Source organism: Symsagittifera roscoffensis, chromosome 6 (genome assembly GCF_963678635.1).
Source record: "Symsagittifera roscoffensis chromosome 6, txSymRosc1.1, whole genome shotgun sequence".
NCBI classification, from domain to species: Eukaryota; Metazoa; Xenacoelomorpha; order Acoela; family Convolutidae; genus Symsagittifera; species Symsagittifera roscoffensis.
The window spans coordinates 40,738,575-40,763,023 of NC_087067.1; the positions used below are offsets into that span (position 1 = coordinate 40,738,575).

General features: G+C 34.8%; 3 protein-coding genes across 4 annotated transcripts in view; all 3 read left to right on the forward strand.

Moving 5' to 3' along the window:
• LOC134848161 (sideroflexin-3-like) overlaps positions 1–8,974 on the forward strand; it is a 37,919-nt gene extending 28,945 nt beyond the window's left edge. The window contains exons 2-8 of the mRNA XM_063865521.1: positions 4,952–5,129; positions 5,345–5,515; positions 6,720–6,818; positions 7,077–7,152; positions 7,445–7,530; positions 7,975–8,102; positions 8,491–8,974. Coding sequence (XP_063721591.1) covers positions 4,963–5,129; positions 5,345–5,515; positions 6,720–6,818; positions 7,077–7,152; positions 7,445–7,530; positions 7,975–8,102; positions 8,491–8,741 — 978 coding nt within the window. The 5' untranslated portion in view covers positions 4,952–4,962 and the 3' untranslated portion in view covers positions 8,742–8,974. The remainder of the gene's footprint in view (positions 1–4,951; positions 5,130–5,344; positions 5,516–6,719; positions 6,819–7,076; positions 7,153–7,444; positions 7,531–7,974; positions 8,103–8,490) is intronic.
• LOC134848160 (kinesin-like protein KIF11-B) overlaps positions 1–24,449 on the forward strand; it is a 286,740-nt gene that overhangs the window by 28,945 nt on the left and 233,346 nt on the right. The gene's annotated exons all lie outside the window — the stretch shown is intronic.
• On the forward strand, positions 12,048–14,573 carry LOC134847865 (PP2C-like domain-containing protein CG9801). Its single transcript, XM_063865118.1, has 3 exons — positions 12,048–12,876; positions 13,373–13,840; positions 14,185–14,573. The coding sequence occupies exons 1-3, from the start codon at positions 12,102–12,104 to the stop codon at positions 14,400–14,402; spliced, it is 1,461 nt and encodes a 486-aa protein (XP_063721188.1). The 5' UTR covers positions 12,048–12,101; the 3' UTR covers positions 14,403–14,573.

Here is a 24,449-nt window from a genome sequence, read left to right on the forward strand (position 1 = left end):
ATTATGTACAATACGTTCTTTTTTTAAGCATAGGAAGGACCTGGTCATCATAGAAAGATTTATTACGCTTGCGATTAGCAAGCGTTATCAAACCGGAATGTGACTTTTTCGGGTTAACAACTTGTTTAACAGAATCACTTGAATCATCTGTATTTGGCTTATAATAAATTCAAACTTGTATGCGTTCCCGGGCACCTTAGCTTGGAGGTAACGAATATGCCTGGCACCGCAAAGTGCCGGGCTCGAATCTGAGCAGGACCGGTTTTTTCTAACGAAATATTCTGTTTAAAATAAAATTGTCGGCCAATTATTTGTCTGCTTATCTGCTGTCGGCGTAGTTGTCACATCCTGGATTCGTTTTTTTTGCTACGCGCATTTTTCTTATATGTTTGATTTAGTGTTTGATTTACTCCTACAAATCGTAATTTTACTTACCTTGACTGCATATTTCCTTTGTTTTTTTTTTGTTTCGCTAAAAAAGTTCCCCGGCCCAAATTATATCGGCCTATTTTTTATCGGCTTAATGACCTAATTTTGGTTCGTTTCAAGGAAAACACGACTTCAATTCTCACTTCCGCACTTTCGAAGTTAGTTGTATGTTTACCAAATCGGTTCGTTGAAATTTCTTTTTTTTATGGAAACTTATTTCCAAACTTATTCTCAGATTCTTTTTCTCAGAAACTTACTGATTTTCAAAAAAGGGGAATTAATTGAAAGACCGCTCACTCCCCTGTGTGCTTGCATACTACCCTAAAGAGTATGCAAGCACACTCTTGACTTTTTAATCGGCCCATCTGTCTTCAGTCTTCGAAAAAGTATGTGGTGAATATTTTACCGATATTTTTTATTGATTTTTCGTTTTCTCTAAAACTTACCCTCTTTAGTCTGAGTTTATGGCTTCAATGAATAGAACGGTTTTAAAAAACTCCCTGCATAAGGGCTACGCCCAAATTTTTTTCCACGTAAAGTTATGGGCCTCGGAATAGTCAAATTTTTGTCCGTTTTGTGAATCTTTTTGGCTTTTCTCGATAACTAACCCTCATTTCTGATATTGTAGGTTCATTGAAATAACGGGTAGTGGGAAGCTCCCCTGCATTAGCGGCCACTCACAAAGTTTTTACTCACAAAAAGTTATTGCCCTCGGAAAAGTCAAATTTTTGATTTTTTGACCATTTTTTAAACTTTCCGATTAATCTCGAAAACTACCCTGCCATATCTTAGAAAATGGGTTGCAGGTAGCTCGTTTCTTTATGCGACTACGATCAAATTTTTCTGACACCAAGACTTATGGCCCTCGAAAAAGTCAAAAGTTTGATTTTTTGACCGTTTTTTTTTTAAATAGCTGAGATGGGTTCAATAGGGTACAGGTAGCGTGAATCCTTTTTGCATAAGCTGCTACGCCCATTTTTTCACTCAAAAAGTTAGAACTCGGAAATGTCCAGTTTTTGATTTGTTGACTGTATTTTGGACTTTTCTCGCTAACGATCTGCCAAATCTGATATCATAAGTTGTTAATCGAAACAACAGATTGTTGAAAACTTACCTTTAAAATGGGCGATGCCCAGTTTGTTGAGGAAAAAAAGTAATGGCCTTCAAACAAGTCAAATTTTGAAGAGTTTTTTTATGGAAATTTTTTGATTTTACGCCAATTCTTAGGAAAGTCTTTTGACCGTTTTTTTAGAACTTTCGGCCTTATTTTTTTTGAACTTTCACAAAATCTACACAATCAAATCTGAAATGAAAAGTTCAATTGAAAGAACCGGTTGCGATAATTGTTTTTGCAGAAGCGGCGACTCGTTAGTTTTCTGTATGAGAAATATTATCTACGGGGTAAAAATTAATTATCTCAATTTTTTTCTCTTACTTATTTTAATAGACAAACAATTAAGGTTTTGGGCAAAGCCTAATTTTTGAAATCAAATTTTTTGTGCGGCATCAGTATAGCAAATTCATTCAATATCAAACACGTCCTCTATTATTAGCGTGGCCGCCAGTTGTTTTCGATGAATACATACGAAAATTTCGGTTCACCTTGTTTTTTTCAGCAGTTAATTTTTTTTCTAGTTTTGTTGTTTGTGTTGTATCGCAAGTGGTGCGAAGCTCTGCTTCACCTTTGTGTCAACTATGCTTTAAAATTGGTTTACTTTAACTGAGGAACAAAGGAACAAAAATATCACCTTGACAAACTAATGAGCTAGCCACAAAAATTTAAAGATTTTTGTGGCTAGTTCATTAGTTTGTCAAGGTCATATTTTTGTTCCTTTGGAAATTGGCTGTCTGAATCTATTTCGTTTCCAATAAATAGCTGTCTTCTGCTCCAAGTCTTTTTGGCGAACGATTTCGTTGCAGATGTTTTATCTGCTTTATTAATCTTATTCATTGCTGCCTGGTTGTTGATCTTAGAGGATGTGTTAACCAAACCAGACAGCAAAGTTGATCGGTCATTGGGGGAGACGAAAGACTCGTAATATGGATGTCCGGTGGTTTCAGTAGCCTACACGATTCATTTTCGTCTTCGCTTGATGGTGAATCTCATAGAACCAATCGTGCTCAAAGAATTTTGCGTAAACCTAGTAATAACGACTGAATTGAATGATCTTTTTTGAAGATAGTGCACTCCCTCTTGTTTTCAATTTTATTACAGGGTAGCTTGTTTAGTGTCAAAGAACGAAGGTCCTGATGAGCTTTCTCGTTTTTTTTGGAAAAAGTACTTTAAGTTTCTTTCTTTTTTCAAGTTTACTTCTTTTTTTGTCAAAATCAAGGCAAATATATCTATCAAACAGTAGAAGTGTAAAAGTCACAAAAACGTGGCCGACTTCTAGTTTCAAAATTGGTGTTTAAATTTACTAGACTTTTTCCCCGTAGGCAACTTTGTTCACTGCATGACTGAAGTTCACTCATTTGCATTTCTACCGAAGTTGCGCACCTAATTGCTGTAGTTCAACAACTGGTTTAGAGCTATTGAGGTGATTCTTGTTTTCTGTCCCAATGTGTTACGTTTTTAGTTGAAATTTTTTTTTGAAATTTTCTGTTGGACCTTTTTTGCATTAAACTTTCAGTTCAGTTCGTGTATGGTTTCTGATTTGTTTTGTTTCTAAAGTGTGTGGAAGTAGTTTTAATTTTGATTAGTTCAGTGTGTTTTAGCTTAGCAATTTCATTTGAAATCGTTTCAAGTTTTGATGGCTTAGCGTATTGTTTGAATATATCAAAAAAACCTTTAAATTCATAAACTTCAGAATTTTTTACAAAGGAATATGACGGCAAGTGTTGCGCGGGATCTAGGAGTGTGGAGTATGGCTGAGGTTCTGAAAAAAAGAGTTCGTGTTTTTTCCCTAACTGGCTATTTTAAATGTAGTTTTTTTTGTCATCCAGCTAGCTCTCCCAAGGTTGCGTAAAACTTTCAAATTAGATTAGTCTGATGTAATTGGGTTGTTTTTCTTGGCTTTCAGAGTTTTTCAGATTTTCTACGATTTCTTTTTTTGTGCAATTGCTTGTAATTTTTGCATTCATTTTCTAAGTTTTTCAATTTTTTCATTCGGGTTAATCTTATACAGTAGCAAATTGCGTATAGGGCTTTTTTTATCTCCGATTCTTCCTGTTGGATATGCATATTGTTTGGCTGGAAGATTTAAGAACATTTAGTAATTTTTGCATCTCAATTTTTTGACCGAAATTTATCTTTTCGTTTCCATCTATTGGTTCTGATAAATAATTGGATGGAATTACAAAAAGTGGCAATCCTAAATTTTTGCTCGAAGTTCAGAGGCTTTAAGGCCATGTATTGAAATTCCAAAGTCGAAATTTTTCTAAAAACCAAGTCAGTTTTTTTTTGTTTCCGTGAGTTCATTGACTTCGTTCCAGCAGTCTGTTGGGCATGTTTTTTTCTTATAAGTGTTAATGAACGATGTGCGTTTTCAGTTTTGTTTTTTCAGGAATTATTCTTGGTCGAATTTATATTTTTTATTCATGATCTATTTTTTCTATTTGTTGACTTTCGAATTCATTTGAATTTAAGTCCCTAAATAAAAACCGTAGCTTAAGTGTTAGTTAATGAACGATGCAAATTTTTTTTGCAGGAAAAGCTCTAAAATTTATTCATGGTCGAATTATATTTTGTTTGCATGACTTTCGCATTGAGGTTTAAAATATTCAACTTTACTTGAATTTAGTCGGCTAAATAAAAGGCAACAAGTTCCGCCTTCCAATAACAAAAGTGTAAATAACATGGGAAAAACTTTTGACTTCTAGTTTTGAGGTGTCAACATTAAAATCATATTGAAATTCAAAGCGTTCTAAATTCAAAGCGTGTATACACTTATGAAGGTCGAGTCAATTCTTTTTGTCTGGATAAAGTTAAAAATTTGATCTCGACAAATATAAATTTTTATTCTTACCTTTTTTTTAAATCAGAGTCAATTAATGTACTGAAGACTCTTATAAAGGTGTTGATGATTTTTAATGTTGATGTCTTTAAATTTGCTCAATTTTGATTTTTCTCGGTTTGTCTTTGATTTTTTACTAAGTTCAATTCAAATTCATTTGCTAAATAGGCGAATTACGTTCTCCAATTAGGAAAGCAGAAAGGGTGCAAAAAACCTGAACGACTTCTTGTTGCGAAAATGTAATTCAAATTTGAGATTTTAAAGTGGAAAACATTTATCCATTGATTCAGTTTTCTCGAATTGGGTTAACTTTATTAGAAATGGGTCAATCATAAATTATTTTCAAATTTCAAAGAGCTGGAAGGCTACTGGCGTTTATGGGCACTTTTCGAACTGTCTGTTGGCTGTTTTGATATTCGGAAGTTGAAAAGTCAGAGATTTTTTTTGAAAATCATTAACACTGTCAATTGTCTGTTGGCTATGTGTCTTCATTTTGATTCTTCTATTGGAAGTGCATGTTATGATAGACGAATAAAAAAAATTTTTTTTTGCACTTGTCAGGTTTTTTTTAGACAACAATATGGCGAAGTCGTGTGATGTTTCGAAAATTGATTTGAAGAAACCTCAATGGAGTCAGGAGACTTTCATTGGTCGAGCAAAGCACTTTTTTGTCGTCACGAACCCGCTTAATCTTCTGAAGTCATCCGAAGAGCTAGAGACGGCGCGACAAATTGTTCTGAAGCACCAGTAAGTGTATCTATTGCAGTTGCAAATGATATTTGTTCATTGTCAGGGAGGCTATTCGCTTGGCAAAAATACTGAAAAGGCGAATTTTCAACAACTCACCATGCTTCAAATTCCGAAACTGACTGATAAACTGACTGAATGCTGATTGGTTGAAAGCATTTTTGGGCATAAAAGATTCCACTGTTCGTTGTTAACAATTTTGACGTGCACCTTAGGAAAGGAGAGAAGTTGCAAGGGATTGACTCAGAAGAACTCTGGCGACAGAAGTACATCTATGATTCTGCCTTTCACCCTGACACAGGGGAGAAAATGATGCTAATTGGGCGTATGTCTGCCCAGGTGCCAATGAACATGACTATCACTGGACTCATGCTCACATTTTACAAGTTCGGTTTCTCGGTATTAGTTTTAAGTTCTATAATTAAGTGGCAGTTAAATTTTCAGGAGGGAACGCTTAAAGCGCAATTTCATCTAAAAGTCTTGTATAATATAGCTTAAGTTCGTGAGCTCTTTTTAAAGAGTCAAAGAACGTGGTGAAGACACTTGACAGATTGAATTGGTTTTTTCTCAGGAAATTTGATTGGGCAGTTCAAATTCATTACCTAAGAGGAAGGCAAATTGTGCTCTCCAATTGCGGAAGCGGAAATGGCGCGAAAAACAAAAACGACTTCTGATTTCGAAAGTGCGTTTTGTATTAATGTTTTCCAGCGTAAAAAAAATTTCGCTTTTGATCCAGACAACTTTGACCACAAAAGTTTCAGGTCAAATTTTATTTTGAAACTCGATAGTAGAAGTTTTTTCAAACTACAAGTCAGTGTTTTTTTTCTTTTCCTTGCATTCATTGACTCTCTCCCAACTGTCTGTTGGCTAGGTTCTTGAACTTTTACCTGCAGCGCAGAAGTCTTCGGTTGAAAAGAGTTTTCATGTGTTTTATAAGATAGTGTGTACAGTCTCGGGACAAGTTGCAACGTTTCTGTCGTTTTCTCTACAATTACTAGAGAATTGCGGTTAAAAGTTTGACATATGATGGAGGTAACTATTTATACAATTTATCAGAATCTAGTCTGATAAAAACCGTATAAAGTTGTTTTCAAGGCGTTGTTTTCGAAGGAGCCAGAGAGCTGTTTTTATAACCAGGAATCCCCGTGAAAAGCAGAAGCGGTTCGAAACTTTAAGACTCAAAAGTGTGCGTTGGAAAGCTGCGGATATAAGCTACGCCCTCATTTAGGTTGTCCTTCACAAATGATTACAAAAAACTACTCCGCTAGGAATTTAAAATGAACGCAGATTTTGGCGCTCTATTCTAAGTTTTTATCCGGCTATATTCTGATAAACAGTTTCATTCATCATATATCAAAGTTTCAGTAGTGAATATTTAATCATTGTAGAGACAACGGCAGAAACGTGAAAGATTTTTTTGTTCACTTTATCACTTGAAAGTTGCAACTTTGTGACTGTAAGTCAATTTAGTCAGCCTAAAATTGGAAATCTTTCCCCTTCCTCTAAAAAAATCAAAATCAAAATCCGCGCCGTCTACCAAAGTGTTAAGGACAAACATAAATGTTCTATCCTTATTTTTGTTTGTTTTAGAACGACGCCAGCTGTTGTTTTTTGGCAGTGGGTCAATCAAAGTTTCAATGCTGTTGTGAACTACACAAATAGAAGTGGGGATAAGCCGATTGACAATAAGTGAGTTTGCTATGTTCCGCTATAGTTAATTACTAGCCAATTTTTGTCCAATCCTGGGAGATATTGAATCAATTCAAAGCTTTTTAGGTTAGTTTCATTATCATAAAAATATTGAAAGTTTCTTTGCGCCAGAGAAAGAGAAAATATGAGCAGATAATTTCCTACGAACTAGTTTTTTTGAGAATTCACAGCATCATAATTTGTTATTACCGATGGATGCCTCAAGTCATAGGTTCTGTAATTGAAGGTTATTTTTAGACAGCTTGGGCTGGCATATTTTGGAGCTACAGGCGGTGCTCTTGGAACAGCTTTAGGACTCAACTCTTTGGTGAAGGTGAGATATATGTTATCTCACCTTTTAAAAAATAAGAGAAACAAATGAGCTTGAAAATAACTCCCGTAAAATAAAACCTAAATTTAATGTTTAATTCCAAATTATGATTGCTTAATACTTTCAAATAATGAAATAAAATAGTTTTTACCAAGTGGACTATTCTTAGATATGCTCAGAGCAGGGCAAAACATAGTTTCCACATTAAAATATCATTTAACGAATCAAAGACTAAACGTTTTTCATATATTGGCTACAAAGCTTACCAACCCAATAATTTTTTCTGTATGTTCAGAATCTGCCTCCTTTAGTGGGTCGTTTGGTGCCATTCTCAGCAGTTGCAGCGGCAAACTGCATCAACATTCCCATGATGCGAAGCAGGTATTAGAACAAAAAAATTCTATTGTTCTCGTTTTTTTTCGGTATTGGTGATAGCCAAATTAACGAAAGAAGATAAAATTAACTTCATTCAATCAGCTTTATGTAATGCTGCCTTGTGAGTAAAAAAATAAATAAAATGCTTCTTGTTCTTTAAGTTTTGCGTATTGAATGGGTTGCGAGTCAGTAATGAAATCGCGAAGGTTTCAGTCGAAAGGTGAGGGCTCCCAAGTCCACCATGATGCGGGCTTGTTGCTTGCGAGGCTGAGGCAACATTCCTAGACAAGAAGAATATGGCCAATTGTGTTGAATAAAATGTAGAAAAATGAATACCTTAATTACGAACACGATAGCAGTTGTTAGTAAAGAGCTAAACAGCTTCCATGCTCGTCATTTCCCTGGACGATAAATTATCTTTATATAAAAAGTTGCTTTATATTTACTCAGAGAACTGTACGACGGGATTCCAGTGTTCACTGATTCTGGTGAGAGAATAGGAGACTCGGTAGCTGCTGCCAAAAAGGCCATCCCTATCGTCACGGTCTCCAGAGTCCTGATGGCACTTCCTGGACTCAGTGAGTTTGCTCAATTTTTCCTTAATTAACCAACCAAACAGACTATCATTAGACGGCTGGATATCCTTGGATAGATTCGCTGCGAATCATAAAAACCTTTATTTTTTCGACAATAATATTTTCCAAAGTAAGCAATTTGTTTCTAATGGCAGGGGCGCTCAGACAATTCGGCCAAAGACAATTCAGCAATTTGAAGTTTAGACAATTCAGCCAAAAATATACAAACAAGTTTTTCAAAACGCTAGATTCGAAAGAAAAAATTGGAGTTATTTCTCAGCTTAAGGTCGACTATGGCTTTAGGAAATTAAGCATCAGTGAGGCCTTTGTAGAAAATTAAATCTATGCAAATATTGAAAAAAAAATCATAGATTTGTTTCTGTTTTTTTAGCGCTGGCGCCTGTGGTAATGGACCAACTGGATAGAAAAACAACCATTCTCAAAAGGCGACCCTGGATTGGGGCGCCTATCCAAGTAACTCTCTGTGGGGTATTTCTAGTCTTTGCCACGCCCCTTTGTTGCGCACTCTTTCCACAGCAAAGCTCGCTGTCTTTCAATAAGCTGGAGCCAAATTTGAAGGAACAAGCAAGAAGTGCAGGGTTGAATGAAAAGTCTTTTGTCTACTTCAATAAAGGTTTGTAATAACCGGTCAATTTGTGATTTTTGGGTCAGAAATAGATGGTTAAAAAGAGTTCTTTTAAGCTCTGGTGAAAGTCAAGTTCATCTCTTCTGAACTTAAAGCAAAATTTAATTTGCGTGGATTCTTTATATCTCTAGCAGAAACTGCAATTGATTTGAATTATACTCGCATGTCTGACCCGAAATGTACAAAACTGCGACAGTAAAAACATCCGGTTGTTCAAAATTCATTTCTCATTTCTGAAAAGTTTTTTTTGAAACTTTGGTAGTTTTTATTAGTGTATTAAGAAACTTTTGAGTGAAGTTTTGAAAAAAAAAAATATTTTTTTGAGGTTGATAATTGAAAACTGGATGTTTCAATGCCGTATCTTCCGTCTATCAAAGGTGCAGTCTATAAAAATTCCATCTTTCTATCTCAGTAGACATATTCTAGATTTTATAATTTACTTTGCAGTACTTTTTGCAGTATTTCATAGAGCAAGGTTATTTTCATATTTGATATTACTCTTCTGATATAAATTAAGTTGTTTGAGGTTGATAATTGAAAACTGGATGTTTCAATGCCGTATCTTCCGTCTATCAAAGGTGCAGTCTATAAAAAAGCCATCTTTCTATCTCAGTAGACATATTCTAGATTTTATAATTTACTTTGCAGTACTTTTTTGCAGTATTTTATAGAGCAAGGTTATTTTCATATTTGATATTACTCTTCTGATATAAATTTAGAAGTAAACAAGGATAACCAACCGGTTACTATGCAAGTATCACAGAATGTTCCGACCAGTCTTAAAAATACAACAAAATTATTTTTCAAGTAGTGCCGTTTTATCGGCTTAGTGCGATAAAGGAATCTGAGCGAAAAAGTGGAGCTTAGGCATTTTCGTCAGTCATGTAAAACATGCAAATTGGAGAACAGTTTTTGAAAACGTATAACAAGAAAAACAAAAAAATGAAGAAAAAAATTAGAACTTTTTTTTAATTTTTCAAAATTTTTTCCAAAATTTTTGAAGTTAGTGATTCCTAAGATGAAACTCCAAAAACTAACTTCGTTAGAGTAAAACTAAATTTTCAAGGCTTAAATTAAGCATAAATAAGCTAATGTAAGCCTGCTCACTTGCTTGAAATTCGACGAAAAATCAAAAATTCAAACCGGTATTTCTCGAAACCGGGTAAACTTTTTTGAATTTTTTTGATGTCGTTCGAATCACGAATGAAAGGGCTTTAATTTGATCTATGACTCAACCCAGTACGATGATATTTTTTGTTAGCTGATTTTGCAGGGAAAACAAGAAGACTGCTCACTTGCTTTATTCGCTCGAATTAAGACAAAAAATCAAAAGTTTCAAACCGGTTTTTCTCGACACTGGGAAAAAATTTTTGGACATTTTCAAAATGTGGTTCGAATCACGACTGAAAGGGCCTTTATATGATATATCACTCAACCCTGTCCAATGATTATTTGTGTTAGCTAATTTTGCGTGGAAAACAAAAAGAAGAAAAAAACTAAAACACACCCGAATACAAAGTTCCTCCCTATTTTCAATGGTCGGAATGATAATTTTGATGTAATATTCTTTGGAAATTTGAATTACTAAAAATCAAAGAAAATGACGCAACACTGTAGTGCATGTCAGATTGTTTTTTCTAGTTTAATAGTTTTATACTCATATCACGATTATTTTTGATACTTTGAATTATTGAATGAAGTTTTGTATCGATTCATTTTGTTTTGATCACAATGAGAAAGGCATCGTGTTTGATCATGATCATTACTGAAGCGGGCGTAGGGTTAGTGAGGGAAATATAAAGAAAATGAATAGAAGTGTTAATCGCTGTGTAAGTAGTACATAATGTTGCGATCATAGTTATCACTGCAGAAACAAATCGAAATAAAAAGTTTTTGAGGTTTTTATTCAAGTGAAAACATGGGTCGGCTTATACTCGTATGCTTTTACGACAGTACGAATAGCCGTTCATATTCTGCTGAGATATTGTTTTCGTGGATTGAGTGTGGTCTCTTCAGATGTGAATGCGAATTAAACTTTCACTTTGTGCCATTTTTTGCTATCCATTACTACATTAGTGATTACATTTGCAATCAGCTTAGTGTATAATTACGAAAATACTTTTTTTCTAACCTAACTCGCAAATAAAAGTGTTCATTAAAAGTGATCACATATTTGGAACGTTCACTGTAACACTGGAAATTGCATAGCATCTGTTCTCTGCTTAATTTGTGTTTGGTTCCTCTGAAGCAGCCGTGGCTATCCGGACTCCACCTCTGTGTTATAAAGTGGTATCAATTCAGATCATATTTTTTTCTGGATTTAAATGGTCTAACGGTGGGTCATTTGAACCAGTAGGCTTAACCAAGTCTGTTTTTAAATAGTTTTAGTGTTTTAAAGTTTTTTGCGTTGCTTCGAGGGCAAAAACTCTTGTTCGGCTATACCAGTTATTATGACAATGTAAGGGACTCCATGTTTTATTTTTAATTTTTGGTTAGAAATTTTGGAAAATGTCTAAAAAAATTTTAAAATAAAACGTGGAGTCCCTTACATTGTCATAATAACTGGTATAGCCGAACAAGAGTTTTTGCCCTCCAAGCAACGCAAGAAACTTTAAAACACTAAAATTATTCAAAACCAGACTTGGTTAAGCATCCAGACTCCGCCTCTGAGTTATAAAGTGGTATCAATTCAGATCATATACTTTTTCTGGATTTAAATGGCCTAACGGTGGGTCGTTTTAGCAAGTAGGCTCTGTTGTTACAAGTCTGTTACAACCTGAGACTTGTCGAAAAAAAATCAATTTTGAGTTGTTTCAGGCTTGTGCAAAGGTAACTTGTCTGGAATAATTTTTTTTGGTCTGTTTTTTTATCGTGAAAGGCTCAATCGTGAAATTTCTTCGATGAATTTGTGGTTTGGTCTGAAATATAGATTATGGTCCAGTGTTTTGTTAAAGACTCAAATTGATTGAGCGGCTTGAAAGATTATTTTTGTAGGTAGTGTAACTTTTCGCTACTGATTGGAGAGTAGTCTTGTGCTTTTTATCAGAAAACAGTCTCATAAATTGTGAATGATCAAATTTGATTTCTGGCGATATGGCTCTTGAAAAATTTTTTCGGCATCTTTGAGTTCATCGAAACTTTTACAATTGTCTGTTGGCTATGATTTTTTTGTTATTACACAGAATTACTGTATTTTATCATTACAGTGATAATAAAATACAGTAATGTGTCGATAAAAAACGCCTGTCGAGAATTTTTTTGTTCTGTGAGACACTCAATTACAACCTTATTGTTTCAGATTTAGTGATTTAGTCCGTATTTAATCAGACATTTTGATAATGGTCGACTGACTTGATATGGAAGGAGACCATGAAATTCTATTTAACGGCGTGTATTCGGTGCGAAACAGCTGGTCTGTTTTACCTTGTCACGAAATATGTTCACTGGATCGAGAAATTTTAAATGCACTCACAGGACCAGATTTGGGGTTCCAGCGAATCCTAGCTGCCGAGGACCGCAGTTCATTGTTACCGCATGTTGCTGGGACGAACAACTGGTCGCTCGCTGATGAAAATTGCTATGGAGTCTCAATGTCGCTTTATGACCAGAACCCCTTCACGTATAAAATAACAGCCGACCCGAATGCTGATTGCTTCGGTCTTTGCAAACGGGGCAACAATTCTGTACTTGTTGTGTGTGATGGGGTTAACAGAGGAAACAAATCAAGAATGGCTGCCAGATCCGCCGCTTACGGTGCCTTACGCTACATCAACGCTCATTGCTTCGAGCTAGGTGAGCAACCAATGAACACTCACGATGTGTTTGCACTATTGAAGCGTGCTCTAATGGCCGCTCATCAGTGCGTGTGTCGTAACGTGCATTGGTGCACGACAATCTGTATAGCTTTCGTGGTGCCTTTAGTAGCAGAAAGAGGAACTTACGCAGTGTGTAGTATAAACGTAGGAGATAGTTACGCCTTCGTAGCTCGCAGGTCGAAAGTGGCAGAGACTGAACAGAATGTTCCGAGTGGCGATGGGGATGTGGACGTGAGTAGTGTTGAGAAGTTCACGGTGGAGGAATTGACCATCACTAGCCATGAGTTCACGAAGGATATCGGCCGTGAGACGGGAGGTAATAACTTATGTTTTGGTTGTTACCTTTATATCTTCGCATATCTACTTCACTGCTGAAGTCTTTAAACTTTCACATCAGTTTCAAAACATGGGCCTGGCTAGAAGTTTTAGAGAACAAAAAACCGGAACCAAAAAATAATAACTTCTAGTTGGACCGACACCTATCGGGTCACCTTTTATATTGTGAGTGTATCTTACGCTTATTAGCATGAAAAAGCTATTTGTATATAAAGAGGTGCAATTTTGTTTTGGAAAATAGCAAAAAATTCATGCAGCTCTTAAGCAGGGGCACCACATCGGTTATCTGTAAAGAGCTGAACAGCTCGTATGTTGGTTCTTTCACTCGTGTAAAAATGAATCTTAAAATAAAAAGTGGCCGCTAAGTCTCTTCTCAGGTCACTTTAGACTATTGTGAATTAACAAACGACTGCATTTTTTACCATAATTAACAGGTTGATTTTAATAGCTGATGTATTCCAGATAGTGTTTTTTAGGTGCTATTGGACCTGTGACCGCAAACGACGAGCCTCTTCTGAGCAACTTGACATTCTCACTTGCCTACGCCAAAGAAGGCGACATTGTCTTTCTAACCACCGACGGAGTATCCGACAACTTCGACCCGGTAGTGCAGCGACTTCAAAACATCGCGCCAATTGCACCAAATGGAGTTAGACAAGAATCATTTGTGAATCTATCATCGCTAAGTTTGGGCGACCGACATGCTATATCACTGCAGTGCATGCAAAGAACTCTGAATCGATTCTCAGCCAGGTCTGAAGAAACTCTAACTGCGAGTAGTTTATGTGGTGAGTTAATGAGACACGCTTTGCTCATTAGTCAGGATAAAAGAGCGGTTCTAGAAGACGAAGAGCTTTACTCTAATTTGTCAGTGTTTAATCGCAAGACAATCGAAAAAGTGCACAGATCATCGGAAGTGAAACAATTGCTGGCCAGTACTAGAGGTAAGACACTGTCTTCTTTTCATTTCAAGACTCAAGAGGGGGGATATTTAGTGGTATATTCGTGTCGATTTTTGCGTAAGAGGCGGGGCGTCCATATACGCCCTAAACTCGCCTTTGTTCATGGATCTCATAGTAGAATTTAGGGGCGGCGGATATAGGGCTAAAAGTTAGGCTCTCGAAAAACTGGCTGCGACACAAAAAAGTTTGATTTTTGTTATTTTAGGACAGCTCGGAAAATCAAGCGGTCAAATTGTTAAAAAGAACTTTGTAATTTAGATTGTAAAAGAGCCAAGATTGAAATTTTGTTCTGAGTGAATTAAAAGTTCAGACTTTTGTTTCGATAGGCAAAATGGATCATGCTACAATTTGTGCCGCTACTATCGCGTCACAACAACCCGAAACACATCACACTGCGAGACGAAAAGACTCGCGCTCTCACGTGTTGGCTCCACAGTCAACCGGGGATGGAGAATCGTTTTCACTGAGGCGGTTTACTATGTTCAGTAGATCAACTTTACGAAAACAGAACAAGAAAAGGTCTTCGAAAGTTTCATTGCCTTAAAATCATCAAGCTAGCGGAGAAATTGGAGGGATGTGCTACAATTAAACTAACTCTTCATTTCTTACCAAATTGGTCAACAGTAGTTTAAGAACACTAATGAATTAATTTATCATATATTTATATCGCGGTTGAAATTTAATTTATTGCCGCTGAATTCATTTTTTCTATTTATGCTTTTGAATCTCAGTCAATATATAGCTTTATAGCTAAGGGGCACTTACAAAATCACAAAATGTATAGTTAATTTTGCGGTTAGCAACTGAGTGTGAATTCACAATTTATTTTTTCTTTTGTACATTTTAGGCAAATGGTCTATTTGGTAAAACTTCGTATTAAAAAATCCATCCTTAGCCAGCCGCTGGCTTACTTTTGAACTGGTGGCATGTAGAAAGTTGAATCACGAAGTTTTTAAGTTTTCTGTATCTATAAAAAGGTTTTCTTGGACATGGCTTTGCTTTTTTGGTCTTTTTTGCCCTTCTTAGAGCTAATTTTGCTCATTGGAATCTGAAAACAAAATTAGACTACAATTAGCGTAGCACGGATAGATTTTCTACACAAAAAAAAAACTTTTTTTATAAAATGTGTGTTTCGTTAAAAAAATTGCGTCTCAAAGGTATTTCGCAATACCTTGCAACATTGTGGTGTATGGAAAACTAAGGTTGCAAAAATGTGCACAACGGTGCTCTTTGATCATCTCTTAAGACTATCCACTACACATTTCCTAAAGAAGACACTTTAAGGACATTTCCAGGGAATTTTATCCTTTCGGGATAATGAGATAAATAGACAGTTTTGGGGAAAAAACATAAGACTTTGATATATTAATGCGTTGTGTCCATTAAAAATTTTTCATTTGTAACTCAAATTGACTGATTCATGATAGCTCAATTGTTGAATAAAAAATCATAAAGTGGTCGCGAAAACTAGATTTTCAGGAGGGTATTAGGTTTTAAAACCGATAGAAGACTGCTCATATCTGGGTGACGCCCTGGATAGTCCGAATACCTTTTAACGTATAGTAATTAATCCTTAATTATTTTGCTTTTACAACCAAGCTTGCGTTATCAAACTGGAAAATAGTTAAATATAGACTTTTTTCTAATTAACAATTAGTTTAACAAAATCAGTTGAATATTTCTGCAGCAACCAAACATGCTCAATTTCTTGAAAAATCAAATTTAACTACTGGCTAAGTACTAGTAACTACAGAGTGGTTTGAGGGGGGACGTGAAACTTTGTAAAGTTTTGTACATGGTAAGTTTTCGGCTCAACTGGTGTGTGCTCAAAGATTGTCGGCCTTGTCTCCGCTTTGTAAGTTTTGTCCAGTTGCTAAGTTGCATTTCAATTGTCTTGCTTGGCTTGTTTGCCAGTAATTCTGTTTGATAAAAACAGGAGTTATGAAAGTGTAAGTGTTTTTTTATTTCAACTTTTTGGAGACGCTTTATAAAATTTAACTAATTTGTTTTCACTGAAAGCTTTGTGCTGAAAATCAAAAAAAAAATGGTATACATAGAAAAACCGGCAACTTTTTTGGGTACCTGCATACTTCACTGGTCTTTTTTTGCTTTTCTTTTTGTCTACAGCCTTCGAAAACATCTAAGACGGGAATATTCGACCAATATTTTTTTAAGTTTTCTAGATAACTAAGCTACCAAATCTGATACTTAAGTTTCAATGAAAAGAACGGTGGTGCAAAACTCCCCTCAATGAGTGGTTATGCCCAATTTTTTAAGACAAAATTATGGCTCTCGGAATTGTCAATCTTTTGATCGTTTTGACCTTTTCTTGATTGTTTTTTTCTTTATATATTTTTTAAATTTTGCTTCAAAACTAACCTTCCAAACCTGAGGTTGCGGGTTTCATAGAGATAACGGGTAGTAGGAATCTTCCCTGCATTAGCAGTGCCACAAAATGTTTTTACAGAAAAAATTGATTGTCCTCGGAAAAGTGAATTTTTATAATTTTTGAGCGTTTTTTTTTAAATAAAATTGTTGAATTTAACCAAAAAATACCCTTCCATATCAAAAATTTTAGGTTCAATCCAATGAACTAGTTGTGGTAAGCTCCTTTGCATATGCGACTACTGCATATGCTTATACAAAACAAATTCTGGCCCTGGGAAAACTCAAAATTCTGATTTTTTGACGTTATCTGAAACTTTTCGATTTTTCTCGAGAACTACCCGGCCAAACCTAGGTTTTCGGATTCAATCGAAATAGCAAACTAGATGAATCTCCTCTACATATGCGGCTACGTCCAACTTTTAAAACGAAAATTTTAAAATGCTCGGGAATGTCAACTCTATGATTTGTTGACTGGTTTTTGGTCTTTTCTCGATAGCTATCCTGTCAAAACTGCTAACCAGAGATCATGAGATCATAGATTTAATCGACCGAACAGGTTGTCGGAAGATAAAATTTATAATTTAATACGCCAAGTTTCTGCTAGAAAAAAGTTATGACTTTTAACAAGTGAAACTCGAGACAAGGTTAGACAAAATGACAAAGATAAGAATTGCTTAAGAGTAAGCTAATTTCTGTGGTGCAATTTATCTGGCAAACTTTGAACTCAAAATTATATCCTCAAAACGTTTTTCACAAATAAGCCGAATTTCGAATATAAGTAATTTTTGATATTTTGTATGCGCTTAAATTTAAACAAAACGAATTGACATGTTCTATGGTCCAATATGAAAGAAACTTTTTCTAAATTTCAATTTTTTTTGATTATTCTAAATCAAAAATTTCAGCTCAAAACAAAAAACAATCGAACTTTAAACAATTAGATAAAAAATCATCAAAAATCAGATACGTGTAATCGAATGCAAACTAATTTTTTAGTCTTTGCACTCTTTGTTTTAGGGAAACTTTCTGAAAGTGATAGCGGTATTTAATTGTTTGCTGTGCTTTTAATTTCTGGATCGTGATTCTGGATCACTTTTTTGAGCGTTTGAGTTTTATTGGTTTTTTTCTTTTTAAAAATTCTTTGCTTCATTTAAAACAATCTTGTGCAGCAACGGGCTGTTTTTGTATGGTAAACTTGTTCATGTGAAGTATGCAACAGAAATTCATTTTTTTGGTCTATGTTTTTAAATGCTATGATCATTAAAAATTAAACTAAATTGTGGGAAATCCTATTTCTAGGATACTAGGTTCTTTTTCAGGGTAGTGGTTTTTGCTATTCAAATTGAGTTGCATATTAAATACTAACAAAAACATTTCACTGATCTACAACCATTCAAGAAAAACATATTTTTCCAATATGGAAAGAATCAAAAACAACGATTAAGTACAATAAAAATGGAACTGCCTTGTATATATTTCGTCTTAATTAAAAACGCATTTCAAAAAAAGTTAAGATTTCATTGCTAACTTTTGTAACGGTAAAAAACTTCAGATGCTTGATTTTCCAGAAAAGCACATTCAATTTAAAACAAAATAACTCATTAAAATGTTGTTTTTTGATAAGCTATTGATGAGTTATTCATGAGTATGTTTTTGAGAAACAGTCTTGTTGTAAAATTTCGTCCGCACATACTTCTAAGCGCTTTAATTTTCTTTTGATGAGTTATTTTTGGTAGTGTTTCAAAAATTTCCACCAGAAAAGTTTGCCAAATGGGGACAAACTTTCCTGGGGAAAGTTTATGAAAGACTACCTGAAAAAATTCATTAATGAAGAAAACAAAAAAACAAGAAATTTTGGCTTCTAGAAAAGCTATGTTTTCGACGTATATTGAACCAAATTACGCTTAACAAACCGCACTATTAGTAAATTGTTATTGAGAAAGAGCCATGTTGTAAAATTTTGTTCGTACATACTTCTGAGCGTTTCCAATTTCTACAAAATAGGAGCTGATTGCCGTGGAAAAGTTTTTTGGAAGGCGAGCTCAACAAATTCACCTCAAACTGCAGAAAAATTGTGGTTTTTTCTGAAGGCAGTTACTATATGACGGATCCAGTTATAGAATACGGAACAACGAATCTCGGAGTAAAGAGTTTAGCTCAGTTCTTTGATAGACACCTTTAAACCCAAATAGTCAAGGAAAAGCCGGTTTTGATCAAAATCTATTTTCTTACAGGGTTGCAGCCAAAAAACAGCTCGAACTACATAATTGAATTGACTAATGCTCAGTTAATAGCAAACAAAATCTTCGAAAAAAAGGCTCTCCTTTCATTGACGAGCAAGTTCTCTCCTATTTTGATACCTAAAAAGTGTTTGAGCAGTCCATGCAAAGCCATAATTGCCTGAATCTCAATCTCATAACTTTTGGATTTTATCTTAAACATCATTGCATAACAAATTAAAGAGAATTAGATAAAAAAACTTGAATCAAAATTCTGCTGAAACTGCTGAAAGCTCTAGTTTTTAATATTTGAATACTTAGTAGACTAATTTTTGTATTAGTAATACAATCTTGCTAAGCCAAGAACACTACTGATTCTGAATAGTCTTAACTATTCAAAGTCTGTGTTTCAATTTCAAAGATTTGGTTCATATAGCTGACTATACGTTTAATAGTAAATAAAAGAGGCAAAGTGATGAACAAAGGAAATCAACTGAAGCTTTGGGCAGGGGATATTTTAGATGCTGCAACTCTAGACGACGACAATATTGCAGAGGCGATTGCTGGTGGACTAGCAAAGAAGCTTTGCCAATCACTGCCAGGTTTCTATTTTAGTTTTCTTTCTACAGACATCTTTTATCAGTTAGCAGTCAATTTATTCATTTATGTATCTATTTTTATCTATTTTTCTATCTATCTATCAACCTCAAATTAGGACTTGTTTGCATTTGACTATTGAGTTTAAAAATAAAGAACATTAAAGCATGAAAAAGAGCCTGCTAGTAAAATTCAATGCGTTTTCGTTCAGTTGCAATATTTTTTAGTTCATCTGCTAAAAAAAATGTTGGCTTTTTTACCGCTTCGTTAGTATTGTTTGAATGCCAATTCGACACTGATAATGGTGTTTCTTGGAATTTTTCATCAAAAAAAAACTTCAGGAAAAACAAATCAAGAAAAATTATAAAGTTTTTAGCAGATCTAGTTTTTTGTCGTTTTTTTTTGTCAAGGGTTTTTCGACTGTTGAATAAAAAATCCACGATTAATATGTTTTACACACTGCATACAGCCTTCCTGTCATTTTTTTTTGAAGGAAGCCCGGAAAAAGTCAAGAAAGTAAATTTGTTGGATCACAATTTGTCTCGTCTGAATAAGAGGAATTCATTAATGTTTATTTGATTTGTGCGCAGGTGAGAGGCGACGCAGAAATTGGCTTTCACTTTAAGCTACGTTGCTCTTCTCGACTTTGCATATCACGTCATTGGAGTTGGAAGCTCATTTTCCTCCCTGGATCTGACTGGACTTGCACTGGCACAAATAAAAAAGACACTTGGAGATATCAAAAAGATGGTCGGAATCATCCTCTCAGCTCCACTGGAGACTGCATTCAAGAAAACATTGACTGCGATTAATCTGCTCCAAAATGTACAAATAGAGGAAGCAGTAACAGAATTTAGAGGGGCTAAAGATGACGCTCAAATGGCAGTTGTGTATGCTAAAAGACAGGGAAGAGATCTGGCGTGCATACGGCAAGTGTTGACTGCCACTCAAATTATAGTTTTAGCTAAACTTTGCATTTATTCATATGACAAAAACAGTCAAACGATCGAACCATTTTATGTTCTTGATAATAAAAAACAAAACGCGATTGCGATTGAACTTGAGCGAGATTGCAAAGAACTCGTTGAATATCACAGAACGGTCAGAGTCGGATTTTTTAGCCTCAACAAAGACGCGAAGAAGAAAGAAATAGATTTAATGAAGAATTCACTACTTGAAACGGTATACCCTTATATATCGGAAGGCAAAAAATACACGTGCGCTACTAGAAAGCTCCAAAAAAGCTTCAATGTTGAATACATGGTTTTCAATCCGCAAAGATTGGGTTATATGAACTGAAAAAATCAGTAAAAACAGTAAAAATTATAGTAAAACATATCACACTGTTGTCAAGTGACTTGGGGGTTTATTCATTTGTACGAACAACGGACCAAGAGCCATTTTTTTTCGGTAAACTTCTACAAACGATTGAAAATAGTCATTTGCCAGACAGTGGAATGTCACATCGTCTGCCATTTTTCCTGTACCGGTCTACTAATAACACCTGGTTCTGTTCTCCTCAGGTGGGAGAAGATGATTATCATCTTGAGTGTGTCTTGCGGAACATGACCCTTCAAAACACTCGAGCTGTAACAGAAAAGCCTCCACTGAGTGGCTGGGAATACTTAAATGAAGACCGAGAGTGGAAGGAGTCACCTGAGCTACGAGCTGACACGTTTGTTACTCTCGACAGTTTAGATTGCAGCAAGTTCACTAGAAAACCCTGGGCAGCTTTAAAAAGGGCCAAACTCGAAGACGAAGTTGTCATAACCGCGTCGGAAAAAGACTTTCGAAGCAATTGCCTTAATTGTGGATGTTTGTGTGGTTTATATCAAACAGTTGCAGAAGTAGAAAACTCATCCAGTTTTGTTCGTTATGAATCTCCGTTTGGATTTTTCATATACAATACAGCTCGGGGGTTGTGGTTCATTAAGAAGGTAGGAGACAAGAATCCTTTCGGTTATAATGAATCAGCTCAACACAGTGAATGGCCACCTGCAATTGGATGGAAAGATAAAATGCATAATTCTTTACCAATCGAGCTGACGATTAAAATCAATCCAGTTTGAACATGACTAATTTGATATCGAACTTTCGTCTTATATGACCTAAGATTTTTTCGGAAACATCCTGCGTATGCATTTAAAGTATAGAGATATAATTGATGGTGGCCAGTCAATAAGCAGAATGGTCTAAGAGCAGAACGGGTCCAAGAGCAGAAAAACAGAATAATATTAATTTTTGCTAGCTAATCGGTAAATTAAGTATGAGAATTGTCAATATTACCAAAGAAACGAATATTCTATGGATAATTTGAGTAATTTAATCAAGATTTGGAAAAAAAATTTAATGAAATTATTCAATTCATGCATAATTTATTCATTTTCGAGTTAGTATTGACGATTCTAATAACTGTTTTATTAATTAGCCCGTATAAACCGCCAAAAGTCAATATTTTTTTGTTTTTCTGCTCTTCGACCCATTCTGCACTTGTACCATTCTGATCATTGCTCCGCCTCCATAATTGATATACTTAAAAAGTACAGCTTCTTTGAAATGTGTGCTTCTAGAGTATTATTTGTTCCGACTTTCGTTGAAAACGGAAAATTTACGCTCGGTGTGATATTTTTTTATTCAGTCAAATTTCACCGATCGAAATAATAATTTACAACAAAAACTTTTTGTAACCCATTGAAGATTTCGACTTCCTGCGTTCAAATATAAAAAGATATTTTACCTCCGACAATTTTTATGAAGTTCTGGGGGTTTGAAAATTGCCAAATTTTCCATGTTTTGGACCAAATTATTCGCGTTTTGAAGAGTTTATTCATAATGTTGAGAGCGTAACGCGAATTATTTATGCGTGGCGAATTATCCCGAACAACAAAATCGTTCCAAAATGAAATGAGGCTAGCTAATTGTTCGTATTAATTTCGTATGACTCAAATTTTTACACTTTGATTTTGTCCAAAATGTACAGGTTTTCAATATTTTCTTTTCCCAAAAACTATTTGATATGAATTAAGGGACAACCGGAACATTCTGGGCCTTGCCCTGATATACGAGCAGTCTTGTTTGATCTATATTTTATGCATAGTTTGTCGAAAGTATCCATTGCCTACTAACATTGATTTGAGTTAAAAATAGAATAGATACTCTTCTCACTGACTTTTTTTAAAAATCAACTTGGTTCCGTGTAGTACTGGTTCAAAACTACATCTCAATGTTTTGACTCTTCTGATCAAGGTATGATTTTTTTCGTTTGACATTGCAGTTTCATTAAAATAAATTACATATGCTCATTTTCATTCAATGAAACTGAAACAAAATTGTGGGTTTTTTTTAAGAAAAAAGTACAACTTCGATCAAAAGAGTCGAAACATTGAGATGAAAACAAAGATGTGCAATTCATCTATATCATTTAGTACACTGTTGTAAATGATTAATCACACGAATGGGTTCCCCTGCTCGGCAAGTTTGTATTTTATGATATTTTATGATGTGAGAGCAAGTATTTTGCAATCATTAGGAATCATAGTTTTTTTCCAGTAAACCACTGATTACTCATCTATAATAACTTCCGTGTTTTTTATTAAAAATGATCAATTAAAAATTAATCGGGCGCGATTTAGTGTGTGGTGTTGTGCCTGCGTTGATCTTCAAGCGTCCGGATGGAATTCGACCATATCTCTTAGTTGAAGTAGAATGAAAAAGATTCGATTTTTCATTGGGTCTTTGAGGAAAAAAAGAAAATCACTTTTTAATTGAAAGTTTTCCGAAATCCTTGTAAAATGTTTTACATGTTAACACAATTTCCAGTAAATGTTGCCCTTTTCTTGCTAACAATGTTTCCGGCAGTGCTAAAAACACGCTGAAACGGAGTACTTTAGAATGATATGCAGAAACTGTTCCTCGTCAAAGTAGTGTGTCTTGGATACTCAGTGTAAACAACTCATTATCACACAAGTCAAATAGAACCGAAAGTATGCGAGAGCCTTGGAAGATTTATTATCGAACGATTGTTCAAACCCACGAACACGTGGTTGCACCACTACTTGAAAATGCCAAAAAATGTTGGCATGTTTATTGCTTTTCGTTTTTGGCTTGTTAATATCAAAAATGCGTTGACCAATTTTCTTTAAAAAATGCCCCTCAATAAAATACTAGATTTGCTTCTTTTTTTGAATTGTTGGCCTTTGTTTCAATTTTGTCGCCCTGTAAACTCTCAATTTAGTCCATTTAAATGTTTTAATGTTTCAGAAATACGAACTGATAGAATTTCGAAACGTTTATTGCCAGCATTGCTTTGTTTTTTGTTTACTGGTTTCAAACCAAAACTTTCAGCTTATTTTTCGAATGTTGATTTTTTTCAGTATCCAATCGTTTTTTATGCCGTGATTCTGAGGGTAAAGCTATTAAATTTTATAATCAACAATTTTCAACAAGGAAATGCCAGTTTTTAGCTGGTTTTTTGCCTCTTAAAATTGAGTTTGAACTTGAATAATGTATCAAAAAATCTAAATTAAATTAACCGATGTTTTAATTTGATTCATCATGCCATCGTTTTATGTTAATTTTCTTTGTTTTTCCAATTATTTCAAGCTTGTTGTTGTATTATTGTCCATGGTTTTGCGAACAAAGTTCATGCATTTTTGGTGATAAACACTTTGTTTTCGCTCATTTTTGATACAATTTTTTTCTGAAAAAAGTTTGAATTTGGCCCAATAACTTGTCCAATAATTTTGCCCAAAAACTTGTATTCATTTTAGCCAATAGTTTATTTCGTACTGAGCAGGTCTTATTTTAGCTCACAATTGTCTATCTTTTAGGGAAAACAACAGGTAATTTATGTTTTTTTTTGCATTTATGTTGATGTTTTTAATCTGTATCATAAAATATGCCATAATCTGATTCGCCTGTGTTCACTTCGAAATTTTTGTTTTCTATGTATTTGCATTTTTCAGATTTTTAGAGCTCACTTTAGGCCGTTTTTTGCTTGTGGTTGCAAAGTGTAGCTTCGTTTAAGTTTAAAACGCGAGAAGTTCATTGCACAGCGGTAAATTGACAGACTTCTTATTTGTATCTTGGTCGTTTGTCGAACTGCGGCGCATGCTGAAATTATTTTTTAAAGCATTTTTCTTTTACATAATTTGAAACAAAGGTTTTTAATACAACGTCGTCTTAAGTAGAGAGTGAAGACTCTGCAAGTGATATTTCTCAAACCAACCAGAAATTTTATTCGACTGCATCACCGAAAGAGACTGGAAAGTCCATAACTACTTCTTGTCACTTTCAGTGACGCTGCCGAATAAAATTACTGATTGGCTTAAGAAACAATATCTCACCGAAACATTTTCAATTGCAGAGCCTTCACTTTGCAAACACAA

Excerpts from the sequence above, each read along its gene's own strand:
- LOC134847865 (XM_063865118.1), top strand. The coding sequence starts at position 12,102 with ATGGAAGGAGACCATGAAATTCTATTTAACGGCGTGTATTCGGTGCGA. Across the intron at positions 12,877-13,372 it reads TATCGGCCGTGAGACGGGAG|GTGCTATTGGACCTGTGACC; the intron begins GTAATAACTTAT and ends AGTGTTTTTTAG. Across the intron at positions 13,841-14,184 it reads ATTGCTGGCCAGTACTAGAG|GCAAAATGGATCATGCTACA; the intron begins GTAAGACACTGT and ends TTGTTTCGATAG.